This window comes from Zootermopsis nevadensis, unplaced genomic scaffold, assembly GCF_977971745.1.
Source record: "Zootermopsis nevadensis isolate Lab colony 2312 unplaced genomic scaffold, Znev_1.0 Znev_ptg000025l, whole genome shotgun sequence".
Taxonomy (NCBI): domain Eukaryota; kingdom Metazoa; phylum Arthropoda; class Insecta; order Blattodea; family Termopsidae; genus Zootermopsis; species Zootermopsis nevadensis.
The window spans coordinates 8,785,777-8,810,389 of record NW_028259157.1 but is presented as its reverse complement, the minus strand read 5'-3'; the positions used below and the strand labels follow the sequence as shown (position 1 = coordinate 8,810,389).

Genomic DNA, 24,613 nt, shown 5'->3' with positions numbered 1-24,613 from the left:
ACTTCCCTACCGTTTATGGAACCCTAAAGTTAATTATCATGTCCACAAAAACCTGCCAACTGCCCTATCCTGAGAAAGATGAATTCAGTCCACACCTTCCGTTTTCCACAAGATCCATTTTAATATTATCCTCCCATCTATGACTAGGTCTTCAAATTGATAGCTTCCAGCTTTTGTATATATTTATCATACCCCATTCACTCTACATGCCCATCAGATCTCATCCTTCTTCATTTAACCACCCTAATAATATTTGCATCGAGTACAAATTATGGAACTCCTCATCATACAACATTTACTCCCTTACATGCTAATATTCAGGTGTTCAGGATTCAGTGCTATTCGTTGTAAAGGTCAGAGTGTGATGGGCACTACTGAACATAGCAGACTCTCGATTGACTGGGGATGAATTAAACAGGTTGCAGATTAACTTTAGTCTATCTGGTTTAATCAAAAACTAAAAATGAATTTACAAAATCTGCTGTAAAAGTAAGATTGTTTAAAAATAAATAAAAAAGCAATGACATTATTTAATGTATTAACATAAATCAACTGTTGCTAAAACCTGAAATTTTCAAAATAGAACATTTTTACTATCCACTGGAATCCTTTTTTAAAAAGCAGCTGGCAAATCTTAAAAACATTTAAGTAGTGCACATCTATAGATAAACTTATGTATTTGTTACATTTGCATGTTTTTCTTTAATCTTTTGCAGATTATCCGGGACTTTGATTGTCGACGAAAATATACTTACCATCCAATCTGATTAAATGGGAGTCTGCTGTACTTATGAGACAGCAGAATGTAACTGCTGAGCGCACAAACTGAATGTGCATTCAAAGTATTTTGATTCTTAAGAAAACTTTACACAGATTAACTAGTAAAAAGTAAAAGTAAAGCTGTCCCACTATACGCCATGCAGGTGCTTGGGTGGAGAGATGGTATAGCTCCTACTCATTCTTGATTTCTACACTAGATGGGGGTGAGTGGTCAGCGTCACGCCCCGGCCGCACTTTACCCCGGGAAAGGACCCCGGTACCCATTGGATAGGGGGCCGGGTGGGCCCCATAACCGGTCTGGACGCAGAGGCTAGATGAAAAATCCTGTCCCCGACGGGGATCAAACCCCGATCATCCAGTCCATAGCCAGTCACTCTACTGACTGAGCTACGCTGGCTCATCAGATTGGTTAGACAGAATTAAAATTTTAATACTTAAACTGCAGGTGACCAAACTATCAGATTGAAGGGGAGGGGGGGACATAGGACTGAATATAGTCATGTGTTTTTCAATGCCGTATGAACTGTCCTTCAGAATGAAATATGGACAACTGTTAATTTATTCCCAGCCACTTCCCTGTTCCTGATGAAAGCCAGGATTCTCTATGATGTTCGTGTTTCTTCTCATTGACATCCACATCTCTGGGACCTGTCTGAAGAAGCAAGCACAAATAAAATTTGAGGCTCTAACACTGACAAGCATAAAGATAGCCGCCTTCTATGTTGTGCCATGTAGTCTGGTAGTACTGATGCTTGCCACCTCCTCATCACCCTGATAATGGAGGCAGCAAGCACTGCGGAACACTGCGATGTACTGAAATATTCCATTTAATTAAAAGCTTGTAGATTGCGTACATTACTCAACTAAGACAATGCTCATTAGGCATGACACTAATGACAGAGCATTCGTGCAAACGCATCAAGTAGAATATTTTTGTAGCTTCGTCACTATTGGCACAGAATTTGCTTAAATCAGAGTGAAACATAAAGTATGACGGTAGTTGACACCTGAGGTTTACGGCTTGTGTCCAGCAGTGCGAATGATATGTGTAAACTATGGTATTAAGTAGCTGTTGCAGTAGCGGGACTAGAACTGTATAAATGAATAAAGACTCGAAGCAATGAAGAAGATGCACAATGAAGAGAAGTAATTGGAATCCATGATGTGAACCATCTTGGTGGATGCTACTCTTGCTCTCATGTCCTCTGACTCCATATATATCCTCTCCAGTGTGAAGACGCACTACATATCCAAGTGTTCTAACTAACCTGTGAACAAACACAGTAATGCTACATTTTATCTTATGAATACTTCGGAACAATCTATGCTCCCAGAGTACATCCTAGAAGACAACCATTTTCATACTTACTGCCATAAGAACCTCAAATATCACCATTAACCAATTAACTAAATTATCGATAAAGAACTAATTAAGATTATTCATGGATTATACCCATTAAGTATGGCTAAAATGGTAATGTTAACTCACATTCTTTCAGTTCATGTTGGAAGCTGTTTATCTCCAACCAGATAAATAAACTCAAACGTCATACCCAACAGCATAACACCCAGAAAATCACCCAGTGCAGTCAAATATGGAATTGTCGAGTTGTCTGGATCTACATTCTGCGACCAGAAGTAATATGTTATTACATACGCCAGATACAAAAGAATGGCAACCTGCAATAGGAACAAAAGGGAATTCTCAGCTTTTGCTATACAATGACATTTTTTATGCCACTTTACAGTAGTACAAAACACGAGGAAGTCTGGAAAGCATTATTCTTTGTTATAATTCCAGAAAAGCATAAATAAAGTTAAAATAAAACTTAGTATACACCGTTGCCTACAAGGAAGAGCACATTAGATTGTCCTTACCTGGACCAAGGCAGCTGTGAGGTAGGACGAGACAAAGAGTGTTGAGGGGGAAGCACTTCCTTCTTTGAAAAATCTGATGGTATAGACAAATATCACATGACCTGGCACAACTATCAACATTAGCACCTGAGCAGTCACTGCATACTGTTCTGTAACAAATGAGAACAAAACTTGACCCAGTTTCTAAAATTCATTTTTCTTTCTGTTGACCGTAAAAGGTCGACAATTTGACTTGAACGATCAATATTTTGACAATACATTTTTGACATAACTGTTTTTGAATTGTGCCCAACAACCTGAACTGCCGCATTTTATTTCATAAAATAGGGTGACAAACTCTAAAGTTAGAATGGTTGTGACTCACAGGAAAATTACATAATAAATGTGACCGTTTATCATATTTATGACAAATATCATGTATGTAGCATTGTAAATAATTATCAATATTCCAGAGGAGTCTTGGTAACCACCTACTAGACTAAATGTCTCACAACATAGAAGACAACAAGCTACATTTTCATCGCACTGAAATTCTCAGAATTTTTTAAGGTTTGACTAGCATTTGACATGGCTTAAAAATCATATTATCACATGCTTATTTATTTTGCCCAAATATTAAGTGATCAAAGTACTTACGTTTTGAAAAGAAGGCATCCAATGGGCTTATACAAATACGCGCAGCAGGGGGCAATGTCCCCAACTCATTATTTTTGTGGAGTTCAGTGGAGAGACGACTGGCTTGCACTGAGACTAGATTTCCGCCCACACCATTGATGACAGGTTGGTACACAGCCAAATCCTTAAATTTAGCCATCAAGATGTCCAAGATGAGGCCAGCTAACCTGCAGCAAGGATGGAGCTAAAGCTTTAGCCGAACCATCTCCGAGCATCATGTCAGCATCTTGTATTTCCAGAGTTACCTAAAAAGTGAACAGATACTATTAACACATGTTCTCTACTAGTTTCTGTACTTGAAATGGCAACATTAGGGACACCATGCCAAATTAATAAAATAAAGAATGCTTAATGCATACCACTACACTGGTAGCTACCACTTACATTACAGTACAGTAGAATCATAAATTTGTGAATGCCAAATTCATGATATATGAGCTTAAACACTCTCAACACCAGAGGGGGTTAGAGTCCTGCTTGTAAGATCACCTCACTGAATACTGCAGTTGAACAGTCAACGGATTGAGTTTATTTTTAAGAGATCTCAATTGTAAAGCTGAAAGCCACGCAGCTTGAAGAAGATCTTTTGTGGTGTCCTGGGATTGTACATCACAGGCTACTGCTTTCTTCCGTACCCTTCCAAATTCATAATTCCCAATGCTTCTCCCTTTCAACACTACATAACATATGCAATTCAGAATGAATCAATAAATACACACACAAACAAACAGAAGAAAACTACATACTTTCCTCAAAATTATGTTACACCATAGGAAACTTGAAAGGAAATTGATTTTAGTGCAAGTATTTACTATAACATAAAATGGTAATATGATCATGAAGCATAATAAAGCAAGATGGTATACACATTTTATCACTTAGAGAACTGAAACATGTGATAAGATACTGCTATCTTTTAATTCCAAACAATCACTCTTAAATATATTTATGTAAATGTTAACTTCTTCCATACTAGCAATAGAATACTTTGCAAACAATTCAATGGAAAGACAGTGTTACCGACAAACTATTGTATTCCATAATACGCTTCTCTCAACCCAAAAGTCTGAAAATGAAAAAGAAGTGTTCTTCATACGACAAACAAACAGTTAATTTTCAAAGAAAAACAGCCATAATATTAAGAAGTAATAGAATACAAATACAATGCAAGTTATATTGTACTAAATTTCAGTGTCATAATCTTTGCTAATTTATAAATTTGATTAATCTGTAATAGTCTATAAACAACTTATTTCAACAAAAATTTTGTACCATTGATGCTCCATACACTCAATTACAAAAAAAACTTCTTTTAAGCACAAGTTAAAACATCTGAAGATGGTTATGTTCTGGGATGATGCACCATGTAGTCTGGCACATATTGGCTAATATTTCAGAGAATCTTATTGCCTCCATCATCAGGGTAATTAACTCTGAAATAACACCAATATCTACCAGAATGAACATCCTAGAAGAAGATAATCTTTATCTCTATTGCCATGTGAACCTGAAATCTCACCAAGATAAAATACTTAATTCTCCTTCTCCTGATGATTATAATTTAATTCAAATTGATTCTCCAAAACTTTGTGATCTGCTAGATACCAAGAGATTAAAACATGAAATTTATTTATTGTACTAGAAAATAGATATGAGAAAATAACAGGCTACAAGCACATGAGAGTCTGAAGGTATCTGGTGATTCCCAAAATCTGCGAAAACTAAATTAAAACATGATGGAGACAACTGAAAAGTAAAGCATAAAATTCAAGACAAAATACTGTAACAATGAACAATTCTGGAGGCTCAGACTCTGCACACTTTAAAAAAATGGATGAAAATAAACCAGCATTAAACACAAGAATTTTAGTAATAAATACAAATTTATTCAGCCACTTATATAACAGTGTTATAGTTGAGAACACTAAAAAAGCAGTCTTTGTCATGAACTATAATGAAGTTACTTATTTCCCAAGAAAACCTTGTTTTTGTCAAATAAGTTACTGAAAATACAATTTTCTTACCAATGAGCTGCCTAAGCTAGCAATAAGCAAGAAGACACGTGCATACATACAATCAAGATACACAACTCAATCAATTATCCTGTGTTTAATTCAACAATCTATATTTTCTGTTTATACATAAATGCTGTCATTGTTTTTCTGTTTAATCAGCCATAATAACAAAAAATTAATACAGACTGTCATTAGACGGCATGGACTGGATTCCAAGATGATCACAAAATGTTTCAAAAGCAGAAGAATAAAATATTTTTCCTTTTACTGAAATACTTGAAGAGACACATGTTACCATATAAGCTGTTTTACTCACGTGCTAATTAACATTGCTAGTATGACCGGTGTCCAACCAGTGTAGAGGACGGAGTGTGTGTATTTATTCTTCTTGGCAATAAAAACCCAGAATGGTATTGCAAGAATGTAACAACCAATAATGATAGGTGCAATCCAGGAAAACTTTTCTGAAAATTAAATTTCCTCCTTTTATTATCTACCAAAAATACAAACTGGTGTTTCAGATTTGTGCTCCTGAAAAATTTGTGTTTTTTTTTATTTATAAAAATGTATCAATATTATAACTTGCTTGGACCAATAGCTTTCTTGCCTGCAAGCTACATGTTTCACTAAGCAAGTTCTTATTTCTCAAGCTATACAGTTTCCACTAATGTATTCAACAGTATATTTTGATGTATCTTACCGTTTGCATTATACAACATAGAGGCAACCCATGAGAGTAGAGCCAATGATGTAATATCACCTAAACTTGCGGCAATAGGAGTTGCCACATTATCAGGATTGATCTTAAAACAGCGAGAAACAACTATAACTGCTGCAGTAATACAACCTGAAAGCAGCAGTAGAGAAACAACACTGTAAATACATTACTATTATTATAATGAAATATGTTAGAAGGAAAAATGTAATAATTTATTATAATCAAATAACGATTTAAGGATCTTTTGACATTGCTATCCATAAATTGCACACATCTGTGTTATAAAGTAAAATGAGGTATGTCCCATTTTGCTGCATGGTTTATAAACTTGCTTTCAATGCACTTTTAAATACAAAGAAAATTGCTTTACAGGATGCACACAAAATATTAGCTCTGACATAAAATACATTGAAATAACCATATTATATAAACTTGTTACGCTTCGGAGATGAGTAGAAATTAACTATAGCATGGTATTCAGTAAAACTGAAGTTTAAGTTAGTGCAGATATGTAAGTTTAGAAAAACAACTGAGACAGTAAGCAGCTACAAACTATGTTAGATATAAAGGCAGCCACTGGACCAAACACTGAGATTAACAAAGTACACAATACAAATCAATTTCCTGAAAATTAAGTGCTACTGTATATCACTATCAATAATAGATGCTCTTCAAAGTGATCTTTTATAATACTAAAATACTCTAACATGCAATATTCTTCTTCTTCCTTGGCTCTACAACCTCATGTGGGTCTTCGCCAACTCCATTCGAAGGTTTCTTGGTCTTTGAAATATGCATCTGTGAGTAGCGAGTGACCAGACCACTGCCTCTGCACAATTTCTACTCAATCCTGATATTTGTTTGCTAAAGCCATCTAGTAGAGAATTAGGAGAGTCATGGGTGAGAAATGGCCACTGAATTTTGCTTACAAAACGTCTCATTCATGCTTGTAAGGTTCTTTTACATGCCGTAAATCTACAACATGACACCGCTGGCTTTACATCCCCTCTGCAGGAAGTTGTGCTATAGAGTTTTATCACCATTAAAAATCAATCGACCTCGGCCGAGTTTGAACCCGCAAAACCTTGGATCCAGTAACGAGCACGCTAACCGCTAGTCCACTGAGGGCAACATGCAATATTATTAATCCAGCTTAACCTTAATTTAAAGACCAGCATAAAGTGACATTACCTAACAAAAGGCTGGCTATGGATGAGGTGATGATGCTAGAGGAACATAGAAGCAATGTATGGCTAAGACTGAATTCTTGTTGTGTTATTGCCACCATCACCACAGCAACTACAGCAGACAGCAATCCCACTACAATGGCTTGACACTGAAATATAGGTATAAAATCTTTTACTGGTTATCTGAAAACTGTTTCTGCAAATAAAATTTAAAATTAACAATCAGTATAAAAAATTACACCCATATCTGTCACATAACTTGAGTTTGTTCATGGCTCCTGTGACATTCCAAATAAAATTAAACTGAGATGATAACTAACTAATTATATGGCTTACAGAACCCGAAGGTTCATCACTGAATTCACCAATGCCCTCAAACTGAGGTGATATAATATAAATTATATAGAAATCAAAGTGAAACCCCTTACTCACATATTAATTGGCTGTCGGTTAGCGATGATATCTATTAGTAAGTTATCTAGTCAGTAAATTAGCTTGTGGATTGTGAAACCTACAACAAAGCACTGAAGTAAAATGATTTCAATCCAGTTATCCTGCATAAAGAATTAATCTATACTATAAGAGACACACTTGCATAAATGTCAATTGCCCTGGAGTATTGATGAGTTCAACTAGCCAGACATTACCAACATTATGTCCTTCATATACAATATTAGTTATTTTAAAGGAAACTTATTCACTACTAGTCCTGCGCCGTAGCCGTGCAGTCTGAGGCATCGTACTTTGGTCCGGTGATATGGAATGCACGCTGGTTCGAGTCTCGGGGAAAGAAATTTCTCATGAGATTTTCGACCGGTGTATAGGACCGGTGCCAACCCAGCATCGTGAGGAAATTGGGGAGCTATGATGGGTAGCGTAATCTGGTCATGAAAAATAGCAATGGCTGGGGGGTTCGTTGTGCTGACCACATGTCACCCTGTATCTGGTCGGATGATCGTTCACCTCTGCTTAGGCATGTGAACGTGAGGCCAGCAGTCAAGCTAGTCGGCTTTGGCTCTCAGAGGGCTGTACGCCACGGATTATTATTATTATTACTCACTACTATGAGAAATATAATAAGAGTTCACATTATATGTTTAATTGTAACTGGGTTCTTTGTAACTTGCATATAGCAGTGATGTAACCTTTCATTATAAAATACCTGTACTAGTGTTAAATTTCCTATGATCATGCTCCATTGTTCCTTTGAGTCATCCATATGTCCTAAATTGGCTTCTGTTGACAACCTTGATGCTAGTGTCATTTCTAAGTTTCCCTTTAGCCCTAGGAGTGATGGTACTAGGATGATGATTTCAGGCACTTTTATAAAAACTTCCCAATCCTAGAATAAGGAAAAGAACAATGTACTTAAAAACAAACAGAAAAACAAACATGGCACATTTTATGGACCACTCTTTATATATTTTGCTACACAAGAAACTGTCATCCCATTCATGCCTCGGCCATGCAAGTAATCCCTTCTCTTCAGCCTTTCCAACTAAAATTGTAAATGCATTTTTTATCTCCCCAGTATATGCAACTTTCCCACTTCATCTTTCATTGATTATCCTAATGAGATGGGTGGAGCGGAATGTGTATAAAACATTGAACGGAAAGCCCGAAGAGAAGCGACTACTCAGAAGATCCAGGTATAGATGGGCAAATAATATTAAAACAGTTCTTAGAGAAACGGTGGAAGGGTGTAGACTGGAATCATCTGGTTCAGGGGTAGGCTCTTGTGAACATGGTAACAAACCTTCGGGTTCGATAAAATGTGGGAAATGCCTTGAATGAATGAACAAATTAATCGATGAAGGAATAAATAAATGAGTGAATGTGTGAGTGAGTGGTTGGCTAGGAGGATGGGAAGTCAATATTTATCAATAGCAAAATGGTGGCTCATGTATTTGTATAACATCTGCTGATAACCACAAATAAAAGATTAAAAGCAGAAATCTCTATAAAGAAATGATATTATTGTCATGTCCGCGGCTGCTTTAGGAGACTTACTTGAACATGATCCAGGTAGAAACCTGCTCCAACCATGCCCATTCCAGCAATGAAAAATGGTGCCACAACCTGACATCCAATACTTAAGTGTGTCTCAGCACAGGGTGTGACAGAATCAATGTTGCAGTGTTCTGTAACGTTGGATGTAGGAGCTAGCTTCTTCACAACATCAGGTAAAGTTGAGTCTTCCACAGCAGGGGCTGGGGCAACAGCTACATCTGTCAGCACAGAAGACGACTGCTTGTCATCTAGAGGCTCCACCTCCCCTCCCTCATCTGTACGCAGAAAAAAGTTACCACAGCTTCATAATAGTGTGTTCTTGGAGTAAATATCACTATGTGGTTTTGATTCCATAAAAATGTACTGTATAACTACTTAAGCTAAATTTTCATGTCAATACACTTTTGTGACTGGGATCAGAACTGTTAAGTGAGGTTACTAGCACTAATACAAATCATTTAAATGTACCCAATGGAACAATTTAGTGAAGATATAACAAAGTAAGTATGTGGTCAGCTTCATACTCATCCCACTTGTACTTTAAGACAAAGCATCTCCAATATCCACTGAATGTTCAGTAAGACTGGTAAAACATAGGATTCATATACAATGGAAGGAGGAAAAGAAAGACTTCAAAATCCTTGCCAAGTAATGTATCCCATGAAGCTTAGGGCTATGCAATTTTGCAAGTGTTCCTCCTTTTCTTCAAACAGGTCTTGGATAGAGATTTTCTCATATTTCGGATCATACACACACACACGCCGAAAGTAGATGAAATAATTAACAATTCTTCCGCTCTCGTCATGAATTTTTCACGACACACGAAATTCTTGAGGATATTGCCGAATCTTATCCCACGGTCCACTACGTGACAGTTCACGCACGTGACAGACCGGAAGTCGTACAACTGGTTATCATTTTTAGACGAACATAATCTCATGGTGTGGCATGCCAAATTTAAGACAAAATGAGCATAAGTTACATGTCTTCTCGACGCTATACAGTCTGGGCTATTGAATGAGCGCCCTTAAATAAACTTTTCATAAATACACGTCTTCTTTCTACATCAATGACTGTTCTATTTTTGCATTTAATTTCCTGCATGTCTTAACTCACGAAAGCACCAAACTGGCACCATGTTACCACTGTAAGATAACGTCCACATTAAGCCAAGAGTAAATATCTTTGACTTATGGTCTCTATGCGTATTGCATAAAAGTAACCTCACCACACTCATCTCTTCTGGAAAACAACGGCCATACAACGCGATTTTGTACTACCAGACTCGTAAATAAATCCAAATTAATCGAAACGAAATTATGACACCTAGGCCGTCGACGAACCTGCGAATACTTGTTTCCATGCAAAGCAACGCAAAACGTATCCGCCGCCGGTGTCAGAATTTCGCAAAGAAAATACAGAAATAACTGTTACACCAAATAAAAAGAAGTTCAATGTAAAATACAGCAGAACAGGTCAAACCACATATCATAACCTGCCTTCTGTCTGCACAGTTTCTGGTACCGCGGATCCCCTCCCTAAAATTTTCTCATTCTGATTAAACAGAACGACTAACTAAAAAATAGACGGAAACTGTAACTTCTTCATGATGTTTTTACTTCAATATGGAAGTAACAATGTGATAGATAAAAGCTTACAGCATCAAAATATAAAGAAAGAATCTACTCTACTCAAGGACAACCGTTTACAAACACTGGTCTACACGACTGAAATCGTGTATGAAACTTACCTCGGGAGGAAGGGGTTGGAGATGGACCCACGTCCAACAGACGTATTTCCTCCATAGTCTCAGCTTAGGACTTCAAACCAGACGCAAACTGTTTTATCACCACAATTGGGGTGTTAAGTGTGAGCGTTGAGTAAATGCTGACGTGACTGGCTTACTTGGTTTGCGAATTATCTACAGTTTCTACGGCAGGTGTAGAAATCCGATTCATCCTAGTTACGAACTGGGGCTGTAAGATCGATAGAGCAGGGCAGGGCAGGTTTGCTCATCTCCTCCAGTCACATTCATGCGATCATCTGCTCCACCCCCCTCCCAACTCTGTCCTGGGAGTAATAAAAGGATCGAACCCTGTACTCCGCGGGAACCAACCCACACCACACGCACCTTCAGTCTGGCACACTTTCTTAGGAAATCAATACTTCGGAGTAGTTCCACCAATTTAACTATGACTGTACTTTCTGGGATTTCAGGGAAATGTCTAGTCTTACATGATTCAGGAAGCAGACAAACCCAAATTTGTATACAGCTAAATATTTTTATAGATCCTTAGTAATGACATTTGTCCACAACGCTGAAGGTCGTTTTTTTCGGACGACAAGGGCAAAGAAAAAAAGTTTATTTTATTAAATCTACCCTGCGCTATTAACTATTACATAAAACACCTTTACAAACATCCATTTAATCTGAGCCTACATGTGGAACAAAAACATGAAATGTCAAACAGAACTTTCCAACATCCCATTAATCATGGCAAGATTGGTCAGTTAACCATCTACTTCTTTTTTTCCAAAGAGTCTGGATTGACAGTGACCAATGTCAGAGAATTTACGTTTAATTTTTCAGAAAAGAATGGGCTAAGCCATAAATTTAATTCAGAGAAAACATAGTAGGGTACAATTGAGTTGATTCGTTTTTACGTAGAAACTCAAACTTAAGTGTACAGACGGCTCTGCCATATGCTCACTCAAAAGGAATAAGTAAAGAAGTTGAAAAATTGTACAAAAACCTCAGTATACTGTACAGTTAACTCTGGCTGTGGTAAGAACACAGTATAATTTTCAATGCAGATGAAACAAGACTGCAACTAATTCTTGAACTAGACAAGGTATTATAGTTTAAATGCGTCATGTTTGTGTTTTATAATTATGTGTATAGACCTGAAGTATAGACAAGGTAATATTTACAAAAGGAAAGAACGATGTTTACCATGCAATATGACAGACTGTACCACCTTCTGTCATAACGAAAGAGGCAGATAAAGAGATGCTTACTCGAGATCATGCCTAACGAGCCCGTTGTGCATGTGACATCTAAGTTACTTTCTGTGTTGCTTCATCACATTATTAGGCACAAACCACAAGAAAAGAATTCTGCTGCCCACATTGAATAGTAGTGAAGGTTGCTCCTGCAGAAGACTGCCCAAATTAATTGCCGTGTCTTGAAGAACAGTCTTCAGTTCTGGTGAAAACATCCCAAAGTGACTGCTCTATTTGGAAAGAAAGGGAAAAACATGAGTCAGCTGTTGTAACATAAAGAAAAGTCACTGCCTAAAATCCTCAAATCCTACTTAGTCACTGCCTAAAGCAAATATGTAATCATATGTGAATAGTTAAAGTAGGAAATCAAATTTGTTTCAGAAAATTATGAAATACTCGAAAATTTTTACCATAAAACTGAAATAAACTGTCCTCATTTTCAGCCTGGCAGCTTGCAAGCTAACTAACAAACTAGATGGCTTACCGAACCCGAAGGTTCATCACCGAATTAACCAAAGCCCACCCTGTCCTGGGCCAACAAAATCCAGTCTCTTTCAACTCCGATCTCCCACAGACCCCGCCTGACATTATCCTCCCATCTACGTCTAGGTCTCCCCAGCGGTCTCTTCCCCTCAGGCTTCCCAACCAATACCCGGTGCACAACTCTAGGCAGCTTGCAAGACAATAAGAAAAGTTGAATGTGGCACAGATCTAGAAAGTCTCTTTTGTTTAATTTCAGGACCTATACACGATTTTGTGATACTCAGTCAATACTGGTGGGGGGGCCTCTTGGATATTATGCTAAATATATACACCACAAACATGACATATAAATGAAATCCATCACTGCAACTTCATGGCTACAGTAATTATTGTGTGGATCTCTAGATCTTTTGTCTGACCCTAGTGGGCAATAAGTAACTCAAAATGTTCTGACACATATATCTGGATGGCATAAGAGGGTATCGTTTGTGAACAAATAAAGACATAAAGAAGTAAATGGAATGCAGCTACCGGCATCCATCTTGCAAGGCACAATTATATAAACTACTGGCTATTCAACGGACATTCATTGTAGGAAGCAAAGAAATGAATAGGTATAATGGTGGCAGTAAGTAAGCACAAATGTAATGAACTCATGACCCTCCATTAACAAACATGTCTATAAAGACAAATTTATTTTATACAGTATATTAATTTCATAATTACAACAAACAAACCTGCGGAACACAAACATTTGAAAACACATTATTGAGTCAGTTTCCTTCTTTGTCGCCTTGAAGTAACTGGCCTTTATTTAGTTTCACCAATCAATCTTCCTCTTGGCAAACTGCATCTTGTATCTCAGTTTTATTGTTTTCACATTTCCCATAAATTAGTTTTTACATTCACTATCTTCAACATTCCCAGGTTCACCATCCTCACTGTGATATATCTCTGTAGGAAATTACAACTTCATAGCTTCAATAGTACTGCAGACACACTCGTAGTAGCTCATGACCGCTGACCTCTCTCTCACTTGCTTCATTTTCAGAACCACAAGGTTTAAATATCAGCATATATTACATTTAAAAACCATCAAATGTTTAAAAAAAAACATTTACACACACACACACACACAAAATTCATACTTAAATTCAAGAGAGCCCTTGATTTTTTAACTCTGTAATCAGGAGAAATCTCATCTTCTATTTGATAAATACAGTAATATACTCAATTTATTTCCTCCACAATATTTGCAAAGAATATTAGGATTAGTGATTTATTTAATAATTCAGAAATGGTCAGAAACAAATTTAAAACTTCATAAGATACTGTAAAGTACTACATTACATTTGATTTCAGAAACAGAATACTGTGTTCCTGCATACGTTTTAGTTGCATTGGTAATGCATATAAAACTTTGCCAATGAAAAGAATATCCCTAAACTGATAAATACACAGGACTACAGATTAAACATAAAATGTAAAATGTCACAGAAAATTATAATGCCACTTTTATGATTAATACAAAGTGTGAATAATTTTAAAGCCCTGAAACAACACTCAGTTACCAGGCTTGCTTGTAGCTATTTAAAAACCACTACAATAAAAGTTGAACATTTTGTACTTACCCCTTTAAAATTCAAATTTTACTTTGACAACCTCAATTAAAATCTTATATGATAATGTGTTTCATAAAAATGTTGGTTCTTTCTAGTACTTAAAATCTTTTCGGGCCATCGTGAGTTCATGATTTGGTTGGAACATAGCTGACCACACAACTAAATAATTCTAACCATGTATTTCAGAATGATTTAATATCTTTACAGTAAAATTATAATGTGAAGCATGAGATTCAAGATACTTACACGTAAGATGGTTTGGACTTAATTGAGATGGTAAAATAAATCAGCATCATCCTCAATCCAAGCATCCATTTGTTCTTCAGAAATTTTATTTTCATCATCACTTTCAGATTCTTGAATGCCATAAAGTGTACCTACAATAATAAATACAGAAAAACAGAAGAAAAAGATAAGGAAGAGGCAACATTTTTAAATAAAAATAAATATTATAACAATTACTTTCTTTAATGTCATCTTAAATATGTAATATATATATTTTTTCTCTCTCTTTTTCAGAGATTCTATCATACCCCCGAAAATGTAAAAAACCAAATTATCAGACAAAATAAATGCAGCACCCTGACATTCAGGCATTTAATAACTCTGTGTTAAGAAATGAGGTGCTTTCAAACTATGATACCTCCAGTGCTAAAGTGCGCAATCAATGGAGCAAAGAAGTAGGAACCACAAACTTACGGTAATAATTTTCAAAATAACTATCTCCGTTATTAAGCAGAAAATGTGTTGACATCATGTTGCAACATACTTGCCATTTCTTCTTCATCCTTTGTATTCTTTGCCTGTGACTTCCCTACTGGTAAACTTTTGCTTGATGAAACCTGAATTTCAGAAACTGGATCTCTGTAAATAATATATAAAAAAACTTGTGAATCACATGCAATTTATGGCCATGTAAACCTCAAATCTCACAAAAGTCTTGTTCTATATACATTCCTTCATTTCTGCCAACTGCTTATGATGGTTACTACTCTTAATTTAATATAAATAACCAGTAGATTTTTCACTGGTTATATGTTACACAGCAATAACCGTATGACATTCCAAACACAAAAAATGGATAAATGGATACTAATCACTGCACTGTCATATTTGGTCCCTATGTGCATTTACTTACTTATATAAATGTTATTACTAAATTGGTTTATTTTGCTAAAACATTTAATGGACATCAACCAAAACTTACAGTGCTGCAAACAGAGTCTGCTGTAAGTTTGTGCTTCCTTCGGCTGGTCTACCCAGTTCATCTTCATCATCTGAGGTGTTGCACATTTCATCTGCACATGGATATGAAACTACAAACAAAAGAAAGTGAAATAGATGATTAAATTATGTAGTATACTAACATCTTATAGTAAATTGAAACTACCATTTCAAGAACAAAATACACTATTCCTTTTGTAGATGGATCGCATTTTTAAACTTTATCAAAATGTGAGTCCATAAAATACGAATTTTAAAAAATATATGCATACAAATTTGGTAAATCTGATGTATTTTTATTATAAGTTAGAAACTATCCATAGTTATACCATGCACTAATAGTGGCAAAAGCATCAACAAGGTCACACTATACCTAATCTTGGGTATAATCCAGAATGAATAATGGGCAGTATATCCATGGCAGCATCCCGAGGCATCATTGTGTATTTGGGATCTGTATCTATTACTCGTTCTCTCCTGAAAACAAACAACCATTATGCAATAATGTTTTAAGGACATTACTTAGAGCAACCATGTTTTCCTCTAGATAAAAATATAATCACAGTGACTAGTTACAATTGTTTCTTGATAAAAATAATACTACGTAAATTGCATTGGTTATATCTGAGGTCTGACAAGCTGATTGTTTCTATAAAAAGATTTGTTGTCACTAACCTTCAGTGAGAATTGTCACTGCCACACTGGAAGACTGAAGTTTCATCACCAGTCATTTTTTCAAGAAGTTAGGTTCTTCCAAAATTAGTTCCATGAGAATATTGCATTTGCACATTATAAAATATTTTGGAACACACACAGACCCCTAATTTTATCAAATGTTTTGTGTATGAATATGAGTGATGACAGATAAATCAGTGAAATAACTGGGCAGATGTGTGCAATGATTCTAGGTTCCAACCATCCTCACATCAAATGGGTATCTGGAACTGGTTCTCCAGAAATAAAGTGCTTTCAATGTTAAATCGGTGTCAAAGTAAAGAATGTATGGAACTTTGCCTCCATGTCCCTATACATTTTTCATGGAAGGATGCTTAGGCACCATCACTTTATTTTGAATGAACATATTGTCAAAGGTTACAAGATCACAACATTTTTCTGTCAATTTCAAGTAGTTGTTAAATATTTAAAAGTACTTTTCTGGCATTCATAAGAACTTACGTCAGGAAATCTGACTCAAGACTCTCTGTAAGTGCTTAGTGCAAGTGAGTCAAGCACATTACCAAGATAGTAAATGTAAGAAGCTACTTACATAGCTCTTGTCCTCTGTCTCACTGAACTATATTCCTGATTTGTTAAAGGAGTCCACTTCCTATTCACTGTCGATTTACATGTCATAAAACCTCTTACCATTGTTGACAATGCCATTGGTAAGGTCAATTCTCGTTCCTGAAATGGGAGTTCATGGCTGTTGTTAATATTCTGTGCAAACATTTCATGAAGGGATACCTTTGAACTCTGAAATACTAGTGCCGCTGTTTCTCTGTGAAGTTTAATTCTGGCACATAAACATATTATAAAAAATCTTATACTGTAGCATTCTAGTCGTTTTAATATTTATTTATACTATATACACAAAACTTTTGAAATAAATAAATATCAGAATATTTAAAAAGACCTGAAAGGGTCAGTGGTCTAGACATCATGCTAAGGGTCACATTTTAAATTTTCTGTTGATAGAAAGCCACACCCAAGAGCATCCAGTAGTCTGCTGCATCTCTAAGCATCATATACTAAAGGTATTAAACTATGAGATACCACAGAGTTACACTGAGATCTGCCCAACTGCTCTAAGTTGAATTGGTTAACTTAATTTTGAATCCATGGATTAAAAATTAATGTTTTCTCAATTTTTATTCCACTAAAACTTATGAATTTTTTTAATACTGCTAGATTTAAAATTATATACCACTGTAGAGAAAGTTGCTAATTTATTCAGTACTCACTCGAAACTCTGACATCATGGAATCAGCATCACTGGAATAATGAATGGCACGACAGCAATCATTCATATCTCTGAAAACTTTCAAGTAATTTTCAAGTACCATGTGAAATAATCTTCCAGGATGAGAAAGTGTTTGGTCGACTATTTCCTCTGGATCATGGGTAAGAAATTTAGCATCTTCTTGTGATACTGTAAATAAATAATGCTGCACTAAGTAGCTTGCTAGGGAATTCAACAATACAGTTTTACAACAGGACAGATCAATAATGTTTACAAAAGAAATAAAAAAAACTTACTTTTTGGATACAACAATCTTCCAACTCTTTGGAAAATAGGAAGCTGTACGTCTTTATAAAAAACTTCAAAGTCATGGAATGTTCTATTTACATTAAACCGTTTCTTGCTTATTTTACTAGATTTTTTGTTACTTCCTCTTGTAGATGTGGCAGGCTTGGTTTTGCTACTCCTTTGTTTGTGAGACACTTGTCCAGATGAGAGTATATTGTGGTGCTTTATAGTTTCACATTTATCTGCAAACACACAGCATTAGCCTGTAGAGTATAACAAGTAAATGCCTCACAAATCTTCAGAAAATATTTTGTAGTGTGCAAATTCATTTTCATGGAGCAATAACAATAGAAGGTTTTTACGACTCATATTTCAATGTTTCTTGTGTGTGGGGGCAACAGAGTTGGACAATAAACAACAGGAAAATTTAAATGCAGAAAATTTAACAGTGAGATACTTGGGCTAGGTTAGTAGATGTAAAAGTATGGAAGCTTTCTGTTATTAATTATTTAACAGCTTCTGTCAATTAGTCGGTTTTCACTGTAACCTTCTTAAAATTTTTCACTTACACAAGACACAGTATCCAAAATAATGAAAATGTCAACATTACTTACCGTGAACAAACTCATAATGAAGTTGTAATATAGCACTTCTGATGTCACCATGCACACTTTCAACAATTTTCTCCAGAACATCAGCAGAAGGAGCACTGGAATCTTTATTCAATGTACAGATCCTTTTCAAAGCTTTCATAACTGACTTGTTGGGCACTTTATTGAAACTGAAAAAATAAACTATTAAGAGATTTTTTATTGTTATTTTAAATGAAAAGAAAGAGTGGTACCTTATATATATTTCATGCGTCTTTGAAGGAGAATTTTATGGGGCATTATAAATGCATAATGGAGGGGTGGATTGAAAGTGTAACTACAATGAAAACATGTGACTAAAATAATAAACCTGGTAATATGGTGTAAAAGTTTAAAGCAAAATAAGATGGAAAACTTTAGCACATCACTAATTTTTTCTAAACATTTAGGCTTTTAGTATTTCAAAGTTAAAATAAGTGGTTGGATAATATCTACATTTTAATTAAAATTAGGATTGTTTTGATGGAACTTCAGGTTCTCATGGTGACAAGTATGAAAATGTCTGTCTTATGAAATGTAGTGCTGTACAGTCTGGTAGATATTTCATGACATATCAGAGGAGTTAACTGTCTCCTGCTGTGACATACAACTATATGCCTGACAACCCATGGTCTTCAACATAATGTACGCTCGAACAGCCACTGCCGTATCCCTGAAGTAAACTGGGTCCGCTGCTTGTGACTTTCTCAATCTTAAATATCTGAACTTTACAGTTCTAGTTATGAGGAACAAAAGGAAAACTGGTCACATACCTTATCTGCTGAACATTTAGTTCTTCCAGGAACTGCTTTGGGAACATCCCTCCACTTCCTTCTGCTTGGTCAGGTAATGAAAACACGATTGGTACTCTTCCCATGACACGGTATCTCCTATAGAAATGGAAACCATTCATACTGGAAGAAGTAACTATCATAACAAACAAACAAAAAAAAAGGTATACAGAAATGAATGAAATTTAATACATCTGAATCTCAATGCAAATGGAAAACCATTAAAATGAAAAATGTGACAAAACTTATGCAATCACTAGCCAGAGTTGAAATTGCCTTTGTGAGCAGTGCAAGCTAAATATGGTACAGCTTAATGCCCCATAAATCCAAAAATTCCATTCTCTCACACACACACACACCTAAAGAAAGAAAAAAAGAAAGAAAGACAAATTTTCATTTTATTAAATTTCTGTATTTGCAAATAGAAATCTGAGATCTGTTCATGTTCAATGCAACAATATTTAACTGTATTTACTTGCACACCTTAAACATCTTTGCTTACAACTACCATACTAACCTTAGGATATCCTGGAATAGGTTGGGATGTAGCGCAAATACATTAGGGAATTCCTTCACTATAATTAATTTCTTCATGTCCTTTCCAGTTTCCAAAACTGAACTATATCGGCTGCTATTCATTAGAAATGCTTCAAACTTGCTTGCTTGAGACTGCATGAAATTTCTGGAGCCAGCTGCAGTATACATTTACAATGGGACAAAATTATCTTCTTAACAAAATGTGGAGCTAAATTAGAAGAGCTATGTAGTATGGTATCAAAAATATGACCCTTAGACATCTATTAATCTGTCCATCCAATACACTCATCTATTCAGTCTATTTTCACCTTCAAGATTACTGTATGGCATTATTATAGTAAAATCTAACCAAAATAAAAAAAGGTTTAATTTATCTTCCCTCATTTTTGAAAACCATACCAACCAAGTATGTTAGATTTTGATTATATCTGTACACATTTCTCACACAACAAAATTGCTTCTAATTTTTAATTTAATTTTTTTAAAGAGACACATTAAATGAAACTAGAAACTGGTGACTGGAAGTTTAAATTAGTCAGTGATGAATGTACCATAATTACTTGTACTCAGTTACTTCTAACTTCACCTAATATTTTGGATTAAAATGTATACATCACATGATAATGCATTATAAATAGTAAAGGTCATGTCCAGGCCTCAAGAGCCCCACTGTTCTATCAAATTTGATGTTGATGGAAAAATTCTGACCTCACAATATCATGATGTTCTTTTCACAACAGCAACCTGTAAGTCACATCTTGATGCCATATTTACATGAAGGCAGACAATAATGTGTATAATTCACAGGTATCTGTACATTTATCATGTTCTGTAGCTATTAATAAAAGTCCTGGAAATATGGAGACCACAAAGGCCAAAGTGGGAGAATGGAATTATGCAGCAGTGCCAATAATGGTGGATGAGTAAGATTCATAAGAAATAACATCAATAAGCTCAGTAAACAATTCATGTCTAACACATGTCTGAATAATATACTACTATAAATAAACTAATGTTAGGAGGAATGTATATGTAATCCATACACAATACATATCTCATACAAAAAAACTGAGTTCCAAATATATATGCCAATCTTAGCACTAGATTATACAAAATGGAAAACTTTACACCCAAGTCAATGGTACATCTTGATCAGAGGCTGGGTAGGTTCTAGAAATTTTTTCTGGACTTCATGGCAGGGAGAAATACACAAATTCTCCTGCAGGAGCTAGAATCACTGACCATTCACTTGGTAACCAATTACTTATACCCCTGGATCATAAATGGTTTAATCTCAAACCAACTACACTCAATGGTACATGACTGCCAATAGGTCTAAGATATGATCAATGGATTGCAAAGGACTAAGATGGTACAGAAAAAAGTACATGAATATAGAGCTTTTACATACCTAATTCTGAACTATCAATGTCCAGTGGTGTCTCCCATTCAATTGAATGAATTTTTTGTACAGAAGCAAGTACTTTCAAAGCTGTACTCTTGCCAACTCCAGGTGGTCCAGTAATTAGCAGGATGGAAGCCTAATAAAGAAAAACACTGAACTGTTTCAGATATGAATAGACACAATAAAAGCAGAGGTTGAAATGTGAACCATCATATGGAGAATTTCAGTAACATAGTAAAGCCCATATAACAGATCTGAAGGCTTAAATAACCACACATCTTGTAGGCCAAAATCCCCAACCTCAAAGAATACACATGTACATCCATGCTGGTTGTAAGAGTATAGAGGAAATGTTGGCATAGTATTGTTAACCTCTGTTGTCATAAAAATACAGGAGTTAACTAAACTTATTATTTGTTGTATCCTAAAAAGTTAAAATATACCCTTAATATAAATCTTCCATACCTAGTATAGGAAACAGTAAAACACAGAAATAAAGAATGCCACCTTACCTCTCCAACTACTTTACTTGCTTTCTGCAGCCATGAGTTTAATTGATCCAGTTTGGGTTTCTGAACAACAAGATCAGAAGGAGTCTTTGGAGCATACTCTTTCAACCAGTCCTTTGTCATATTTTTTCCTATTGTATGAATATAATTAATTCTTGGAACCTCATCTCTGTATGGCTCCATTTTTTTGGCATCAATGTCAATCTCTTCACTTGATCCACCGTTATCAAAGCAGGATGATATCCAGTCTGACTACAAAGATAGAATAAAATGCCTTATTAACTGGCCTGAAGAATACTTAGCAGTGATTCAATAGACTTCTCAGACATTTTGAACTATTAGCAGTGGAATAAGCATGACCGATTTGCTTTCTATATTAGCTATCTCATGATATGCTTTAAAATTTCTAATGTACAATCTTTGTAGTTTCCATCCCAATTATACACAGTACATACTTCATTAAGAGTATATCCTCAAAGGAGGGATATTTTATTGCTCTCACATCACTGGCCAGTAATTCCTCATTGCCTTTTATTTACATCGAATACAGAAATGCCAGTTTATATTTCCAAATAAACAGATAATTAATCAGCTTTTAATAACATAAATGAATAAACCACGTTTAATCAATTCTTCTTGGGCTACTAACCATGTCAGGTGGTTTTGAGAACCATCTTTAGGGTACTGAAGTTGAACTTCAGTACCCTGAGGACGAGGACAAAGATGGTTCTCAAAACATTGGCGTTTTATCCATTCAACCACCTTACACAGCTAGCAGCCCGAGAAAAATTCATTACACTGAATCAACTTGAAAGCTTCATATCATACATAAATAAACCATGTTGTTCAAAAATAGAAAAAAAGGGATATAATATTAAGAAATATTTAGAGATAAATTTTTAAAACAACTCTACTTCTCTGTATGAATTAAAAAAATGTTTACAAAATTTTACTTACCTTAAAAGCCATAGCATTCCAACAATCTTGACAAAGTTAATGTATTATAAATATGTTGGTATTAACGAACTCAATCTCTATCTATAAAAAACCTTGGTCCTGCCAGAATGAAAAACATTCATTAAAGTCTGCAACTACAATATATACAATTTCCAAGTGTCAGAATTTCAGTACATTAGGGAGGCTTACTGTTTTACAGGGAATGCTAACAGATGGTTATACAACATATATTAGTAACAAAAGCCAAAAGGCTCCCATTACAGCTTCAAATACTCATAATATGTATTCTAACTATGGCGAAGTAAACATATACTGCAACAATGAGCTACATAGTTTAATTTGCATATAATCCTTCTTACCAGCACTTGGAAGATGAAATAATGAATAATCCAAAATCATGTTATTTTAAATTTGCATATTGACTAATTCTCAGATTACTTAATGATAAATTTTCAACGGTGTAGGTTGTACAGAGTTTAATGGTGGGATGAATGTCAACAGCAAACTGGAAAGGATGTGGAAGGGGTCATGACCTGTTTTCATGTTATTCCAGCTTAGTCCAAATGGACTAAAAAAAAGTCAGGATCTCATGAACATGAACAGTCTCAGTATGCTCAATCACAAAGTATTCATGTCAATCTCATGTCCCACAATTTGTAATTCTCCATAACCTTAGCCTATCTTGCTGTCTTACTTACATTTCTTTTCATGTTGGTCTTTATTTTCTTACCTTCTATGCTGTCACATTCTAAACCCCACTTCCCAACAGAGTAAACAATTCCAAGTTATAGCGACTTTACTACCTGTGCTTTATTCTTCTTCCAGTATCTCTACATTTATGTTTCTCTGCTACAACTGTCCTTGATTCTTTTGATAGAAAGTCAAGAGCATCTAGGTTCTCATGGCATTGAGTGTGAAGATGGCTGTCTTCTTGGATGCTGCACCATGCAGTCTGATCGAAGTTTCAGAGATGCTTGCTGCCTCCATTGCCCTGATTATGGAGGCAGAAGACACCTCTGAAACGTCGGTAAACGTCTACCAGACAACACGGCGCAGCATCCCAGAAGACAGTTATTTATATGAGCAGCTGTTAAGAGGTTATGTTAAAAAAGTCAACAACTCGATCGTAAAGAACTGTTAGAATAATTCACACTTCTGAATTCAAAGTAATTTTTGTTCACCTTATATAAATAAATACAAAACTATATCTGCATCCTATACATCGAAATCAATTCAAATATGTAGTTCCGACCACTACATCCAAGTGAAAAATTCCACATTGTACCACACAGTGCATGTGATTAGCAATGGTATTTACCTGCAATGACACTCTAATAGATCTTACAATTAGGTTTCAAATTTACGGACTAGTATTCATAATACGTAGAAAATAGTAACTGAGAATTTCATACCATATTGAACAAATTTAAACTGTGGCCATGCGCGGGGACACAGCGATGTCACCACAGATAAAAAAACGACGTATGCACAAGACGTTAGTCTTCTGCCCTCATAATTGTGATCCATGGTATTTATAATATCAGTGAAAATGTATTCTCCTGCCACCTACTAGCGGCTTATAGTAAATTCCAACAAAGCACTTTAGTTGGCATATTAGGAGGGGGGGGGGGGGTTGGGAATAGAGGCATTTATTTTGTAAATTAAACTTAGCAAAGACAGGATTCGGCTAAAATTTAAACATGCACAGTTGTCAACGTTTATTTTCCAGGTTATAATGCTATGTAGGCTTCTGCCATGAAAGAGGCAGCGCGTTTCTCCAAAACATTATCTCTCAAGTTCACATAGTGTTACAGCCCAGAAGACCAACATCTTTTTCTGCCATGAGAACCTGAAATATAACAGAATGATAAACGAAGGCAATTCGTTTAATGTAAAAGTGATGTCACAAAATGCAAGAATAAGGTCCTTCACTTTCAGCCTT

General features: G+C 35.5%; 2 protein-coding genes across 12 annotated transcripts; both read right to left on the bottom strand.

Annotated features, from left to right (window-relative positions):
- Positions 1 to 426: 426 nt before the first annotated feature.
- Positions 427 to 12,408, bottom strand: LOC110827612 (solute carrier family 41 member 1). Of its 4 annotated transcripts, none has more exons than XM_022059450.2 (10): positions 12,282 to 12,408; positions 9,264 to 9,538; positions 8,416 to 8,595; positions 7,258 to 7,402; positions 6,049 to 6,195; positions 5,665 to 5,812; positions 3,295 to 3,500; positions 2,659 to 2,807; positions 2,270 to 2,460; positions 427 to 2,048 (listed from the first exon to the last, which is right to left on the bottom strand). In XM_022059450.2, exons 1-9 carry the CDS (start codon positions 12,289 to 12,291, stop codon positions 2,281 to 2,283), a joined length of 1,440 nt encoding a protein of 479 aa, XP_021915142.1. In that variant the 5' UTR covers positions 12,292 to 12,408; the 3' UTR covers positions 427 to 2,048; positions 2,270 to 2,280. The 4 variants fall into 4 exon arrangements, with proteins under 4 accessions (XP_021915142.1, XP_021915141.1, XP_021915143.1 ...); XM_022059449.2 differs by lacking the exon at positions 12,282 to 12,408 and adding an exon at positions 11,014 to 11,966; XM_022059451.2 differs by lacking the exon at positions 12,282 to 12,408 and adding an exon at positions 11,014 to 11,966 and having other exon boundaries at positions 2,270 to 2,406.
- Positions 12,355 to 24,190, bottom strand: Rad17 (Rad17 checkpoint clamp loader component). Of its 8 annotated transcripts, none has more exons than XM_022059437.2 (15): positions 24,084 to 24,190; positions 22,672 to 22,770; positions 21,718 to 21,966; positions 21,212 to 21,341; positions 19,781 to 19,955; positions 19,246 to 19,362; positions 18,458 to 18,624; positions 17,852 to 18,085; positions 17,557 to 17,744; positions 16,863 to 16,999; positions 15,969 to 16,072; positions 15,579 to 15,687; positions 15,145 to 15,235; positions 14,618 to 14,748; positions 12,355 to 12,496 (listed from the first exon to the last, which is right to left on the bottom strand). In XM_022059437.2, exons 2-15 carry the CDS (start codon positions 22,681 to 22,683, stop codon positions 12,463 to 12,465), a joined length of 1,878 nt encoding a protein of 625 aa, XP_021915129.1. In that variant the 5' UTR covers positions 22,684 to 22,770; positions 24,084 to 24,190; the 3' UTR covers positions 12,355 to 12,462. The 8 variants fall into 8 exon arrangements, with proteins under 8 accessions (XP_021915129.1, XP_021915128.1, XP_021915135.1 ...); XM_022059436.2 differs by having other exon boundaries at positions 23,990 to 24,158; XM_022059443.2 differs by having other exon boundaries at positions 15,141 to 15,235; positions 23,990 to 24,148.
- Positions 24,191 to 24,613: the final 423 nt, after the last annotated feature.

Excerpts from the sequence above, each read along its gene's own strand:
- LOC110827612 (XM_022059449.2), bottom strand. The coding sequence starts at position 11,068 with ATGGAGGAAATACGTCTGTTGGACGTGGGTCCATCTCCAACCCCTTCC. Across the intron at positions 8,596-9,263 it reads TCTACCTGGATCATGTTCAA|GATTGGGAAGTTTTTATAAA; the intron begins GTAAGTCTCCTA and ends TCCTTATTCTAG. Across the intron at positions 6,196-7,257 it reads CATAGCCAGCCTTTTGTTAG|GTTGTATTACTGCAGCAGTT; the intron begins GTAATGTCACTT and ends TGCTGCTTTCAG.
- Rad17 (XM_022059437.2), bottom strand. Across the intron at positions 16,073-16,862 it reads AGACAGAGGACAAGAGCTAT|GAGAGAACGAGTAATAGATA; the intron begins GTAAGTAGCTTC and ends GTTTGTTTTCAG. Across the intron at positions 12,497-14,617 it reads AAGTCCAAACCATCTTACGT|AGCAGTCACTTTGGGATGTT; the intron begins GTAAGTATCTTG and ends CTTTCCAAATAG.